The sequence below is a fragment of the Protomyctophum parallelum genome, assembly GCF_964188405.1.
Source record: "Protomyctophum parallelum genome assembly, chromosome: 14".
Classification (NCBI taxonomy): domain Eukaryota; kingdom Metazoa; phylum Chordata; class Actinopteri; order Myctophiformes; family Myctophidae; genus Protomyctophum; species Protomyctophum parallelum.
In genome coordinates, this window is record NC_139709.1 from 807,393 (window position 1) to 823,609 (window position 16,217).

Here is a 16,217-nt window from a genome sequence, read left to right on the forward strand (position 1 = left end):
ATCAAATCAGTACAGTATGAGATCAGATCAGTACAGTATGAGATCAGATCAGTACAGTATGAGATCAGATCAGTACAGTATGAGATCAAATCAGTACAGTATGAGATCAGATCAGTACAGTATGAGATCAAATCAGTACAGTAGATCAAATCAGTACAGTAGATCAAATCAGTACAGTATGAGATCAAATCAGTACAGTATGAGATCAAATCAGTACAGTATGAGATCAAATCAGTACAGTATGAGATCAGATCAGTACAGTATGAGATCAAATCAGTACAGTATGAGATCAAATCAGTACAGTATGAGATCAGATCAGTACAGTATGAGATCAAATCAGTACAGTAGATCAAATCAGTACAGTAGATCAAATCAGTACAGTATGAGATCAAATCAGTACAGTATGAGATCAAATCAGTACAGTATGAGATCAGATCAGTACAGTATGAGATCAAATCAGTACAGTATGAGATCAAATCAGTACAGTATGAGATCAGATCAGTACAGTATGAGATCAAATCAGTACAGTAGATCAAATCAGTACAGTATGAGATCAAATCAGTACAGTATGAGATCAAATCAGTACAGTATGAGATCAGATCAGTACAGTATGAGATCAAATCAGTACAGTATGAGATCAAATCAGTACAGTATGAGATCAGATCAGTACAGTATGCGATCAAATCAGTACAGTATGAGATCAAATCAGTACAGTATGAGATCAAATCAGTACAGTATGAGATCAAATCAGTACAGTATGAGATCAAATCAGTACAGTATGAGATCAGATCAGTACAGTAGATCAAATCAGTACAGTAGATCAAATCAGTACAGTATGAGATCAAATCAGTACAGTATGAGATCAGATCAGTACAGTATGAGATCAAATCAGTACAGTATGAGATCAGATCAGTACAGTATGAGATCAGATCAGTACAGTATGAGATCAAATCAGTACAGTATGAGATCAAATCAGTACAGTATGAGATCAGATCAGTACAGTATGAGATCAGATCAGTACAGTATGGGATCAGATCAGTACAGTATGAGATCAGATCAGTACAGTATGAGATCAAATCAGTACAGTATGAGATCAAATCAGTACAGTATGAGATCAGATCAGTACAGTATGAGATCAAATCAGTACAGTATGAGATCAAATCAGTACAGTATGAGATCAGATCAGTACAGTATGAGATCAAATCAGTACAGTATGAGATCAAATCAGTACAGTATGAGATCAAATCAGTACAGTATGAGATCAGATCAGTACAGTATGAGATCAAATCAGTACAGTATGAGATCAGATCAGTACAGTATGAGATCAAATCAGTACAGTATGAGATCAAATCAGTACAGTATGAGATCAAATCAGTACAGTATGAGATCAGATCAGTACAGTATGAGATCAGATCAGTACAGTATGAGATCAAATCAGTACAGTATGAGATCAAATCAGTACAGTATGGGATCAAATCAGTACAGTATGAGATCAAATCAGTACAGTATGGGATCAAATCAGTACAGTATGAGATCAAATCAGTACAGTATGAGATCAAATCAGTACAGTATGAGATCAAATCAGTACAGTAGATCAAATCAGTACAGTATGAGATCAAATCAGTACAGTATGAGATCAGATCAGTACAGTATGAGATCAGATCAGTACAGTAGATCAAATCAGTACAGTAGATCAAATCAGTACAGTATGAGATCAAATCAGTACAGTATGAGATCAGACCAGTACAGTATGAGATCAGATCAGTACAGTATGAGATCAAATCAGTACAGTAGATCAAATCAGTACAGTAGATCAAATCAGTACAGTATGAGATCAAATCAGTACAGTATGAGATCAGATCAGTACAGTATGGGATCAAATCAGTACAGTATGAGATCAAATCAGTACAGTATGAGATCAGATCAGTACAGTATGAGATCAAATCAGTACAGTAGATCAAATCAGTACAGTAGATCAAATCAGTACAGTATGAGATCAAATCAGTACAGTATGAGATCAGATCAGTACAGTATGAGATCAGATCAGTACAGTAGATCAAATCAGTACAGTAGATCAAATCAGTACAGTATGAGATCAAATCAGTACAGAATGAGATCAGATCAGTACAGTATGAGATCAGATCAGTACAGTATGAGATCAAATCAGTACAGTAGATCAAATCAGTACAGTAGATCAAATCAGTACAGTATGAGATCAAATCAGTACAGTATGAGATCAGATCAGTACAGTAGATCAAATCAGTACAGTATGGGATCAAATCAGTACAGTATGAGATCAAATCAGTACAGTATGAGATCAAATCAGTACAGTATGAGATCAAATCAGTACAGTAGATCAAATCAGTACAGTAGATCAAATCAGTACAGTATGAGATCAAATCAGTACAGTATGAGATCAAATCAGTACAGTATGAGATCAGATCAGTACAGTATGAGATCAAATCAGTACAGTATGAGATCAAATCAGTACAGTATGAGATCAAATCAGTACAGTATGAGATCAAATCAGTACAGTATGAGATCAGATCAGTACAGTAGATCAAATCAGTACAGTAGATCAAATCAGTACAGTATGAGATCAAATCAGTACAGTATGAGATCAGATCAGTACAGTATGAGATCAAATCAGTACAGTATGAGATCAAATCAGTACAGTATGAGATCAAATCAGTACAGTATGAGATCAGATCAGTACAGTATGAGATCAAATCAGTACAGTATGAGATCAAATCAGTACAGTATGAGATCAGATCAGTACAGTATGAGATCAGATCAGTACAGTATGAGATCAGATCAGTACAGTATGAGATCAGATCAGTACAGTATGAGATCAAATCAGTACAGTAGATCAAATCAGTACAGTATGAGATCAAATCAGTACAGTATGAGATCAAATCAGTACAGTATGAGATCAAATCAGTACAGTATGAGATCAGATCAGTACAGTATGAGATCAAATCAGTACAGTATGAGATCAAATCAGTACAGTATGAGATCAAATCAGTACAGTATGAGATCAGATCAGTACAGTATGAGATCAAATCAGTACAGTAGATCAAATCAGTACAGTAGATCAAATCAGTACAGTATGAGATCAAATCAGTACAGTATGAGATCAAATCAGTACAGTATGAGATCAGATCAGTACAGTATGAGATCAAATCAGTACAGTATGAGATCAAATCAGTACAGTATGAGATCAAATCAGTACAGTATGAGATCAAATCAGTACAGTATGAGATCAAATCAGTACAGTATGAGATCAAATCAGTACAGTATGAGATCAAATCAGTACAGTATGAGATCAGATCAGTACAGTAGATCAAATCAGTACAGTAGATCAAATCAGTACAGTATGAGATCAAATCAGTACAGTATGAGATCAGATCAGTACAGTATGAGATCAGATCAGTACAGTATGAGATCAGATCAGTACAGTATGAGATCAAATCAGTACAGTATGAGATCAAATCAGTACAGTATGAGATCAGATCAGTACAGTATGAGATCAGATCAGTACAGTATGAGATCAAATCAGTACAGTATGAGATCAAATCAGTACAGTATGAGATCAAATCAGTACAGTATGAGATCAGATCAGTACAGTATGAGATCAGATCAGTACAGTATGAGATCAAATCAGTACAGTATGAGATCAGATCAGTACAGTATGAGATCAAATCAGTACAGTAGATCAAATCAGTACAGTAGATCAAATCAGTACAGTATGAGATCAAATCAGTACAGTATGAGATCAAATCAGTACAGTATGAGATCAGATCAGTACAGTATGAGATCAAATCAGTACAGTATGAGATCAAATCAGTACAGTATGAGATCAAATCAGTACAGTATGAGATCAGATCAGTACAGTATGAGATCAGATCAGTACAGTATGAGATCAAATCAGTACAGTATGAGATCAAATCAGTACAGTATGAGATCAGATCAAATCAGTACAGTATGAGATCAAATCAGTACAGTATGAGATCAAATCAGTACAGTATGGGATCAAATCAAATCAGTACAGTATGAGATCAAATCAGTACAGTATGAGATCAAATCAGTACAGTATGGGATCAAATCAGTACAGTATGAGATCAAATCAGTACAGTATGGGATCAAATCAGTACAGTATGAGATCAAATCAGTACAGTATGAGATCAAATCAGTACAGTATGAGATCAAATCAGTACAGTATGAGATCAAATCAGTACAGTAGATCAAATCAGTACAGTAGATCAAATCAGTACAGTATGAGATCAAATCAGTACAGTATGAGATCAAATCAGTACAGTATGAGATCAGATCAGTACAGTAGATCAAATCAGTACAGTATGGGATCAAATCAGTACAGTAGATCAAATCAGTACAGTATGAGATCAAATCAGTACAGTATGGGATCAAATCAGTACAGTAGATCAAATCAGTACAGTAGATCAAATCAGTACAGTATGAGATCAAATCAGTACAGTAGATCAAATAAGTACAGTATGAGATCAGATCAGTACAGTAGATCAAATCAGTACAGTATGAGATCAAATCAGTACAGTATGAGATCAAATCAGTACAGTATGAGATCAAATCAGTACAGTAGATCAAATCAGTACAGTATGAGATCAAATCAGTACAGTAGATCAAATCAGTACAGTATGGGATCAAATCAGTACAGTAGATCAAATCAGTACAGTAGATCAAATCAGTACAGTATGGGATCAAATCAGTACAGTAGATCAAATCAGTACAGTATGAGATCAGATCAGTACAGTAGATCAAATCAGTACAGTATGGGATCAAATCAGTACAGTAGATCAAATCAGTACAGTAGATCAAATCAGTACAGTATGGGATCAAATCAGTACAGTATGAGATCAAATCAGTACAGTATGAGATCAGATCAGTACAGTATGAGATCAAATCAGTACAGTAGATCAAATCAGTACAGTAGATCAAATCAGTACAGTATGAGATCAAATCAGTACAGTATGAGATCAAATCAGTACAGTATGAGATCAAATCAGTACAGTATGAGATCAAATCAGTACAGTATGAGATCAAATCAGTACAGTATGAGATCAAATCAGTACAGTATGAGATCAAATCAGTACAGTATGAGATCAAATCAGTACAGTATGAGATCAAATCAGTACAGTATGAGATCAGATCAGTACAGTATGAGATCAAATCAGTACAGTATGAGATCAAATCAGTACAGTATGAGATCAAATCAGTACAGTATGAGATCAAATCAGTACAGTATGAGATCAGATCAGTACAGTATGAGATCAAATCAGTACAGTATGAGATCAAATCAAATCAGTACAGTATGAGATCAAATCAGTACAGTATGAGATCAAATCAGTACAGTATGGGATCAAATCAAATCAGTACAGTATGAGATCAAATCAGTACAGTATGAGATCAAATCAGTACAGTATGGGATCAAATCAGTACAGTATGAGATCAAATCAGTACAGTATGGGATCAAATCAGTACAGTATGAGATCAAATCAGTACAGTATGAGATCAAATCAGTACAGTATGAGATCAAATCAGTACAGTATGAGATCAAATCAGTACAGTAGATCAAATCAGTACAGTAGATCAAATCAGTACAGTATGAGATCAAATCAGTACAGTATGAGATCAAATCAGTACAGTATGAGATCAGATCAGTACAGTAGATCAAATCAGTACAGTAGATCAAATCAGTACAGTATGAGATCAAATCAGTACAGTAGATCAAATCAGTACAGTATGAGATCAGATCAGTACAGTAGATCAAATCAGTACAGTATGAGATCAAATCAGTACAGTATGAGATCAAATCAGTACAGTATGAGATCAAATCAGTACAGTAGATCAAATCAGTACAGTATGAGATCAAATCAGTACAGTAGATCAAATCAGTACAGTATGGGATCAAATCAGTACAGTAGATCAAATCAGTACAGTAGATCAAATCAGTACAGTATGGGATCAAATCAGTTCAGTAGATCAAATCAGTACAGTATGAGATCAGATCAGTACAGTAGATCAAATCAGTACAGTATGGGATCAAATCAGTACAGTAGATCAAATCAGTACAGTAGATCAAATCAGTACAGTATGAGATCAGATCAGTACAGTAGATCAAATCAGTACAGTATGGGATCAAATCAGTACAGTAGATCAAATCAGTACAGTATGGGATCAAATCAGTACAGTAGATCAAATCAGTACAGTATGAGATCAAATCAGTACAGTAGATCAAATCAGTACAGTAGATCAAATCAGTACAGTAGATCAAATCAGTACAGTAGATCAAATCAGTACAGTAGATCAAATCAGTACAGTATGAGATCAGATCAGTACAGTAGATCAAATCAGTACAGTATGGGATCAAATCAGTACAGTATGAGATCAAATCAGTACAGTATGAGATCAGATCAGTACAGTATGAGATCAAATCAGTACAGTATGAGATCAAATCAGTACAGTATGAGATCAAATCAGTACAGCATGAGATCAGGTCAAATCAGTACAGCATGAGATCAGGTCAAATCAGTACACTATGAGATCAGGTCAAATCAGTACACTATGAGATCAGGTCAAATCAGTACAGCATGAGATCAGGTCAAATCAGTACAGCATGAGATCAGGTCAAATCAGTACAGTATGAGATCAGGTCAAATCAGTACACTATGCTGAGATATAATGTGAACACGCTGCTCTCTCATAGGTCAATTTCCTCAGCTCTGTGAACACGCTGCTCTCTCATAGGTCAATTTCCTCAGCTATGTGAACATGCTGCTCTCTCATAGGTCAATTTCCTCAGCTATGTGAACATGGTGGCGGCTGCCTTGCCGCGATTGGAGGAGAGTTCCGGAAGCATCGTGGTCGTCTCGTCTCTGCTGGGTGAGTTGACCTCTGACCTCTCTGCTGGGTGAGTTGACCTTTGACCTCTCTGCTGGGTGAGTTCACCTTTGACCTCTCTGCTGGGTGAGTTGACCTTTGACCTCTCTGTTGGGTGAGTTGCAGCGTTGGTTTTTTCACTTTTTTCACTGACGAAAACGACAAAAAAAAGAAGAAAAAAACTAAGCCGTGACGACTAAAACTATGTATATATTGTCAATGTTGTCAACAAATAAAAACTAGACTAAAATGTCAGGAAGGGACTAGTGGACCAGAGATCCAGTAGAAGTCATTTTACTCTTGGTTGCATGCTGAAAATAGCAGATCTACAAGCTCACAACGCGTCGCAGCGCATCATTTCTCATGTCTGAACTCATGGCCTAATAATAATAATAATAATAATAATAATAATAATAATAATTATTATTATTATTATTATAATTATAATTATAATATTAACAGTAACAGTACTGTAACAGTAGTAATAACTGTATTATTATATTATAGGTAAGATGACCACCCCGTTCACCGGGCCCTACTCGGCCACCAAGTTTGCGCTGAACGGCTTCTTCGGGACGTTGCAGCACGAGCTGAGCATGACGCGCAGCAACGTGTCTCTGACGCTCAGCACGCTGGGCCTGATCGACACGCAGTCCGCCATGGAGAAAGTCAGGTCAGACTCATCTATAGATCTACTATTGTCTATAGACATGGAGAAAGTCAGGTCAGACTCATCTATAGATCTACTAACAGTCTGCCATGGAGAAAGTCAGGTCAGACTCATTTGTAGATCTACTATTGTCTATAGACATGGAGAAAGTCAGGTCAGACTCATTTATAGATCTACTATAGTCTATAGACATGGAGAAAGTCAGGTCAGGCTCATTTATAGATCTACTAACAGTCTGCCATGGAGAAAGTCAGGTCAGGCTCATCTATAGATCTACTATAGTCTATAGACATGGAGAAAGTCAGGTCAGATTCATTTATAGATCTATAGTCTATAGACATGGAGAAAGTCAGGTCAGGCTCATTTATAGATCTACTATAGTCTATAGACATGGAGAAAGTCAGGTCAGGCTCATTTATAGATCTATAGTCTATAGACACGCTGTCCGCCATGGAGAAAGTCAGGTCAGATTCATTTATAGATCTACTATTGTCTATAGACATGGAGAAAGTCAGGTCAGGCTCATTTATAGATCTACTATTGTCTATAGACATGGAGAAAGTCAGGTCAGACTCATTTATAGATCTACTAACAGTCCGCCATGGAGAAAGTCAGGTCAGACTCATCTATAGATCTACTATTGTCTATAGACATGGAGAAAGTCAGGTCAGACTCATTTATAGATCTACTATTGTCTATAGACATGGAGAAAGTCAGGTCAGGCTCATTTATAGATCTACTATTGTCTATAGACATGGAGAAAGTCAGGTCAGACTCATTTATAGATCTACTAACAGTCCGCCATGGAGAAAGTCAGGTCAGACTCATCTATAGATCTACTATTGTCTATAGACATGGAGAAAGTCAGGTCAGACTCATTTATAGATCTACTATTGTCTATAGACATGGAGAAAGTCAGGTCAGACTCATCTATAGATCTACTATTGTCTATAGACATGGAGAAAGTCAGGTCAGACTCATTTATAGATCTACTATTGTCTATAGACATGGAGAAAGTCAGGTCAGACTCATCTATAGATCTACTATTGTCTATAGACATGGAGAAAGTCAGGTCAGATTCATTTATAGATCTACTATAGTCTATAGACATGGAGAAAGTCAGGTCAGACTCATTTATAGATCTACTATTGTCTATAGACATGGAGAAAGTCAGGTCAGACTCATCTATAGATCTACTATTGTCTATAGACATGGAGAAAGTCAGGTCAGGCTCATTTATAGATCTACTAACAGTCCGCCATGGAGAAAGTCAGGTCAGACTCATTTATAGATCTACTAACAGTCTGCCATGGAGAAAGTCAGGTCAGATTCATTTATAGATCTACTATAGTCTATAGACATGGAGAAAGTCAGGTCAGACTCATCTATAGATCTACTAACAGTCTGCCATGGAGAAAGTCAGGTCAGGCTCATCTATAGATCTACTATAGTCTATAGACATGGAGAAAGTCAGGTCAGATTCATTTATAGATCTACTATAGTCTATAGACATGGAGAAAGTCAGGTCAGGCTCATCTATAGATCTACTATAGTCTATAGACATGGAGAAAGTCAGGTCAGATTCATTTATAGATCTACTATTGTCTATAGACATGGAGAAAGTCAGGTCAGATTCATTTATAGATCTACTATAGTCTATAGACATGGAGAAAGTCAGGTCAGGCTCATTTATAGATCTACTATTGTCTATATAGACACACGGTCTGCTATGGAGAAAAAAAACATTTCTATGACCTTTGCTTTTAACGGACTTTATTGTATCTTAAATTATTTTTTCAATTTTAACGAATTCTACTGACCAGATTTGAACCCATTTAGTTTGTCTCTTGGTACCCTTGTTAAATTCTTTGCATTTATGTGGATTGTTTTACTTGTATGTAAATAAAGCACTTTGAACTGCACTTAATTGTGTCTGGAAGTTGCTCTATAATAAAGATTATTATTATAGTTATTATTATTATTATTATTATTATTAGAGTATATACAAGTAGGTTAGGTTAATAAAGGTGTATTGTCTCCTTCTCTTCCAGAGGGTTCACCTCCATGACAGCGTATCCGGCCAGCGACGCAGCGCTCCACCTCCTCAAAGCCGGAGCCACGCGGCAGAAAGAGTCCTTCTATCCTCACTACACCTACTGGGCCTGCCTGTTCAGAGACTGGTTCCCCTTCTTCAGAGACCTCTGCATCCAGAACTCCTACACCTACTGACCTGCTGACCTACTGACCTGTTCAGAGACTGGTTCCCCTTCTTCAGAGACCTCTGCATCCAGAACTCCTACACGTACTGACCTGCTCATACAGAACTGACCTGGTCATCCAGAACTGACCTGGTCATCCAGAACTGACCTGGTCATCCAGAACTGACCTGGTCATCCAGAACTGACCTGGTCATCCAGAACTGACCTGGTCATCCAGAACTGACCTGGTCATCCAGAACTGACCTGGTCATCCAGAACTGACCTGGTCATCCAGAACTGACCTGGTCATCCTGAACTGACCTGGTCATCCTGAACTGACCTGGTCATCCAGAACTGACCTGGTCATCCAGAACTCCTCCTACACATAATGAGAGAACATGAGATAGATCTGTCTCCTACAGAGACCTGACCAATCAGAGACAGATCTGTCTTCTACAGAGACCTGACCAATCAGAGATAGATCTGTCTCCTACAGAGACCTGACCAATCAGAGATAGATCTGTCTTCTACAGAGACCTGACCAATCAGAGATAGATCTGTCTCCTACAGAGACCTGACCAATCAGAGACAGATCTGTCTCCTACAGAGACCTGACCAATCAGAGATAGATCTGTCTCCTACAGAGACCTGACCAATCAGAGATAGATCTGTCTCCTACAGAGACCTGACCAATCAGAGATAGATCTGTCTCCTACAGAGACCTGACCAATCAGAGATAGATCTGTCTCCTACAGAGACCTGACCAATCAGAGATAGATCTGTCTTCTACAGAGACCTGACCAATCAGAGATAGATCTGTCTCCTACAGAGACCTGACCAATCAGAGACAGATCTGTCTCCTACAGAGACCTGACCAATCAGAGATAGATCTGTCTCCTACAGAGACCTGACCAATCAGAGATAGATCTGTCTCCTACAGAGACCTGACCAATCAGAGATAGATCTGTCTCCTACAGAGACCTGACCAATCAGAGATAGATCTGTCTCCTACAGAGACCTGACCAATCAGAGATAGATCTGTCTCCTACAGAGACCTGACCAATCAGAGACAGATCTGTCTCCTACAGAGACCTGACCAATCAGAGATAGATCTGTCTCCTACAGAGACCTGACCAATCAGAGATAGATCTGTCTCCTACAGAGACCTGACCAATCAGAGATAGATCTGTCTCCTACAGAGACCTGACCAATCAGAGATAGATCTGTCTCCTACAGAGACCTGACCAATCAGAGATATAGATATCAGAAAACTCTTATTTCCATCATTTAAACATTTGTGAGTTTATTTTTTGTAAATTCCATAATTATAAGAGTCTAATTATTCTATATCTATAATGTATTAGAGTCCGCACATCGATATATCTTTACACTCTTAAAGGGATAGTTCAGATTTTTTGAAGTTAAGCTGTATGAAATACGTGCCATTAATATAGTGGTTGCAACTGTATTCATTGATCGCCCGAGTCCCGTGGTGGGAGTTCTGCTCTGGTTTTGGTCAATATTAAGTAGTTTTGGTCATTTTGTGGGGGGGGGGGGGGGGGGGGGGGCACAGGGGGCCACACAGTAAAAGTAAATTAATCCACAAAACTAACATCATTTGCATTGTTGACCTATTTTTCATACAGCTTAACACATTCTGGATGGGAACCCATTGTGGTGTTTTAACTAAGCATTATGTTATACTTTAGCTATTGAAAAATAGCAGATCTACAAGTAGATCTAAGAGCTTGTAGGTCTGCTATTTTTTTTAAATCGTAAAAATGCGGCACAAATCTTTGAATATATATTCTTTCAGAGCGAACGTTTTTCGACATCAGGCCTAAACTTAAGAAATCTGAACTATATATATATATAATATATATATATATATATATATATATATATATACCAGCCTATTAGGTTATAGATGTGCATGTTTTTCTCTGTTTTTCAGGCTCTTCTGACACTTTATTTAGTAAATTAAGGTGTTGTGAATCTAGACCAGTGTTGTTTTTGTCGACTAAAACTAAGACGAAAAATGTTCGTCGACTACCTTTTTTCCCCTGACAAAAACTAAATGGAAACTAAATTAAAACTAAGCTATGATGACTAAAACTAAGACTAAATATACTGACAATTTCGTCAACAAATAAAAACTAGACCAAAATGTTAGGAAGGGACTAGTGGACAAGAGATCCAGTATAAGTCATTTTACACTTTGTTGCATGCTGAAAATAGCAGATCTACAAGCTCACAACGCGTCGTTAGCGTTAAGAAAACGTTTGTCATACTGAAGGTATAGCTCTGAAGCACCGTTGGTGTACAGGACGTCATATATTATTAACCCTTACTGTACGCCAACTGTATCTCTACTGTACGCCAACTGTATCTCTGCTCACTATCGGCCACGCTGACATTAGATTAGATGTCTTTATTATCCACAAGGGAAAATGGTTTTGATAAGACACTTAACCCTTAAGACCCGTTCGTCTGCTAAATAAATCACACAGTTCTCGTGGTAATTACAGGACCCCCACATTTACAATGTATTCGTTACGCGGACCCCCTCCGTCTTTAAATGTAGGTTTGTGGGCCCTCAACACACACACACACACACACACACACACACACACACACACACACACACACACACACACACATCCCACAGAAGAGAAGTTTTACGTTAAATGATTGCTTTCAAAGGTTGTTATTTGGCACCTTTATGATCCCTCTGTCTTATCTGTGGTTGTAGCGTTATCTAGGATGGGGGGGGGGGGGGGGGGGCTGTAGGGTTCAGAGTCTTCAGAGAGGAGGGGGGGGGGGCATGCATAAGCTAAGAAGGTAACAGTGGAATATCTATAATATAATACAGTTCAGGTATATGAAGCTGCATGCCGTATACAATACACCCCGGGGTCGCATTTGGCCCGCGGGCCGCACTTTGGACACAGCTGCAGTATTGTGTTAATGTACCTCCGTTATAATTGTACCTCTGTACTGCAAACTGTTAATAAAGTATTAAATCAAATACTTGCATTGATTCCAGTAATAGATATAGTAGTAGTACACATGTACACACTCACTCAACTCACCATACGATTGTGAATCCTATAGGTTCACGGTACACATTTTAACGATTTATATTAATTATTCCCCAGACAAAATAATACAGTATATATATTTTTGTAATTATTCCTCTCACATAAGTTATTTCTCTTTTAATTGTCTTCTATTAAACTCCTTTCAATGCGGTATTAGATGACTGAAAACTATATTTAATCAATTCTCATTTAAATAAACATCCTGTATTTTCATCTTTTTGTTTACGTGCTCTCTGCTGTTTGCATCACGATTGAAGTTGTGATTTAGCCGTGATTTAAATTGTCAGCAGTTTGAATTGATTTCATAGAGGCTATATATAATGCTATACTAGGTGTTATAGAGGCTAATGCTATACTAGGTGTTATAGAGGCTAATGCTATACTAGGTGTTATAGAGGCTATATATAATGCTATACTAGGTGTCATAGAGGCTATATATAATGCTATACTAGGTGTCATAGAGGCTATATATAATTCTATACTCCAGGTGTACACCAGGTGTCGCCACAACAACTGACATCAGCTTGAACGTTGGTTCTTGTGGGGAGCTGTCCAGTGCTGAAATGAAAAGACGCCCTCTCTCTCTGTCTCTGTCTCTGTCTCTGTCTCTGTCTCTGTCTCTGTCTCTGTCTCTCTCTGTCTCTGTCTCTGTCTCTGTCTCTGTCTCTGTCTCTGTCTCTCTCTCTGTCTCTGTCTCTGTCTCTGTCTCTGTCTCTGTCTCTCTCTCTCTCTCTGTCTCTGTCTCTGTCTCTCTGTCTCTGTCTCTGTCTCTGTCTCTGTCTCTGTCTCTGTCTCTCTCTATGTCTCTGTCTCTGTCTCTCTCTCTGTCTCTCTCTCTGTCTCTGTCTCTGTCTCTGTCTCTGTCTCTGTCTCTGTCTCTGTCTCTGTCTCTGTCTCTGTCTCTGTCTCTCTGTCTCTGCCTCTGTCTCTGTCTCTGTCTCTGTCTCTGTCTCTGTCTCTGTCTCTGTCTCTGTCTCTGTCTCTGTCTCTGTCTCTCTCTCTCTGTCTCTGTCTCTGTCTCTCTCTCTCTCTCTGTCTCTGTCTCTGTCTCTGTCTCTGTCTCTGTCTCTGTCTCTGTCTCTCTCTCTCTCTCTCTCTGTCTCTGTCTCTGTCTCTGTCTCTGTCTCTGTCTCTGTCTCTGTCTCTGTCTCTGTCTCTGTCTCTGTCTCTGTCTCTGTCTCTCTCTCTCTCTCTCTCCCTCTCCCTCTCCCTCTCCCTCTCCCTCTCCCTCTCCCTCTCTCTCTCTCCGACCGAAGCAGCAACAGGTGATGATGAGACTGTTGATGAATTGAGGATGCAGATTCCACTCAGAAAATAATGAATTATTTACGATTACACTTGTTGTCTAATTACATAAAATTGGTATACTAGTAATACTATACTATTACTATAAATCACTGAACACACACACACACACACACACACACACACACACACACACACACACACACACACACACACACACACACACACACACACACACACACACACACACACACACACACACACGCAATAATGTTTTGTTCTTCTTCCGGTGGTAGATCTTGTAGATCTTGTTGTCATTTTGAAAGTAGCTCTCACGTCCACATAGCGTTTGCACCTCTCTATACGTGGCCAACAGTGCCACCCTGTGGCCGTTAGTGGACCTCTCTATACGTGGCCAACAGTGCCACCCTGCGGCCGTTAGTGGATGTGCTGCCATGTAAGATTCATTTCAAATCTCAGTTGTTTACAATTAATCATTACTTCCTTCACATGCACGTGTTACCAAACATGGTCCTATATACACCCAAAATGATCCTATATAGACCCAAAATGATCCTATATAGACCCAAAATGATCCTATATAGACCCAAAATGATCCTATATAGACCCAAAATGATCCTATATACACCCAAAATGATCCTTTATAGACCCAAAATGATCCTTTATAGACCCAAAATGATCCTATATAGACCCAAAATGATCCTATATAGACCCAAAATGATCCTATATACACCCAAAATGATCCTATATAGACCCAAAATGATCCTTTATAGACCCAAAATGATCCTATATACACCCAAAATGATCCTATATAGACCCAAAATGATCCTTTATAGACCCAAAATGATCCTTTATAGACCCAAAATGATCCTATATAGACCCAAAATGATCCTATATAGACCCAAAATGATCCTATATAGACCCAAAATGATCCTATATAGACCCAAAATGATCCTATATAGACCCAAAATGATCCTTTATAGACCCAAAATGATCCTTTATAGACCCAAAATGATCCTATATAGACCCAAAATGATACTATATAGACCCAAAATGATCCTTTATAGACCCAAAATGATCCTATATAGACCCAAAATGATACTATATAGACCCAAAATGATCCTTTATAGACCCAAAATGATCCTATATAGACCCAAAATGATCCTATATAGACCCAAAATGATCCTATATAGACCCAAAATGATCCTATATAGACCCAAAATGATCCTATATAGACCCAAAATGATCCTATATAGACCCAAAATGATCCTATATAGACCCAAAATGATCCTTTATAGACCCAAAATGATCCTTTATAGACCCAAAATGATCCTTTATACACCCAAAATGATCCTATATAGACCCAAAATGATCCTATATAGACCCAAAATGATCCTATATAGACCCAAAATGATCCTTTATACACCCAAAATGATCCAATATAATGATTACTGAAGGGCCAGGCGCCGTTACAATTTACAATGTATTCATGTATATCAGATGCTCTTAGTTTTCTGATAAAGCTATGTTTCTATGTCGTTCTTCGATCTTTCAAAAATAGCAGACCTACAGCTCGTAGCGCGCCACTCGGTGGTCGCGCTATGAGCTTGTAGATCTGCTATTTTTTGCTATTTTGCTATAAACACCAAAAGGGGTTCCCGCCCCATAAATGGGTTGCCTTGATGTCATAATATTGTCCCCTCAGCAGGTGGCGCTCTACAGGCTCTCCAGGAAATGATGGCTATATTGATTCAGCGTTTTATTTGTTTTAACTTGTTTATTTATTTATTGTTTTGTTAGTTTGTCTAGAGTTTGTTCCATTAGTACTAACCAACTCAAATGCACACATGTTCGCTGACGACACAACCATCACTGCAGTAGCTGAATCACAAACTCAGTTGCACGAGCACCTGGCGAATGATTTTAAACACGTTGTTAAATGGGTTGAGAATAACAAATTAGTACTGAACACTAATAAAACTAGGAATATGGTCATATGCACCAACAGAAAAAGGAATAGGTTAGGGCCATGGAACTTACCTTATGGAGGGGTACAGATAAATGAGG

At 38.1% G+C, this 16,217-nt stretch overlaps 1 protein-coding gene across 1 annotated transcript in view; it reads left to right on the forward strand.

Moving 5' to 3' along the window:
- Positions 1-9,814, forward strand: part of LOC310870616 (hydroxysteroid 11-beta-dehydrogenase 1-like protein) — a gene marked incomplete at both ends in the record, with an annotated part of 18,570 nt that extends 8,756 nt beyond the window's left edge. The window contains 3 exons of the mRNA XM_083781871.1: positions 6,825-6,918; positions 7,423-7,588; positions 9,637-9,814. Coding sequence (XP_083637997.1) covers positions 6,825-6,918; positions 7,423-7,588; positions 9,637-9,814 — 438 coding nt within the window. The remainder of the gene's footprint in view (positions 1-6,824; positions 6,919-7,422; positions 7,589-9,636) is intronic.
- Between the last annotated feature and the right edge of the window lie 6,403 nt (positions 9,815-16,217).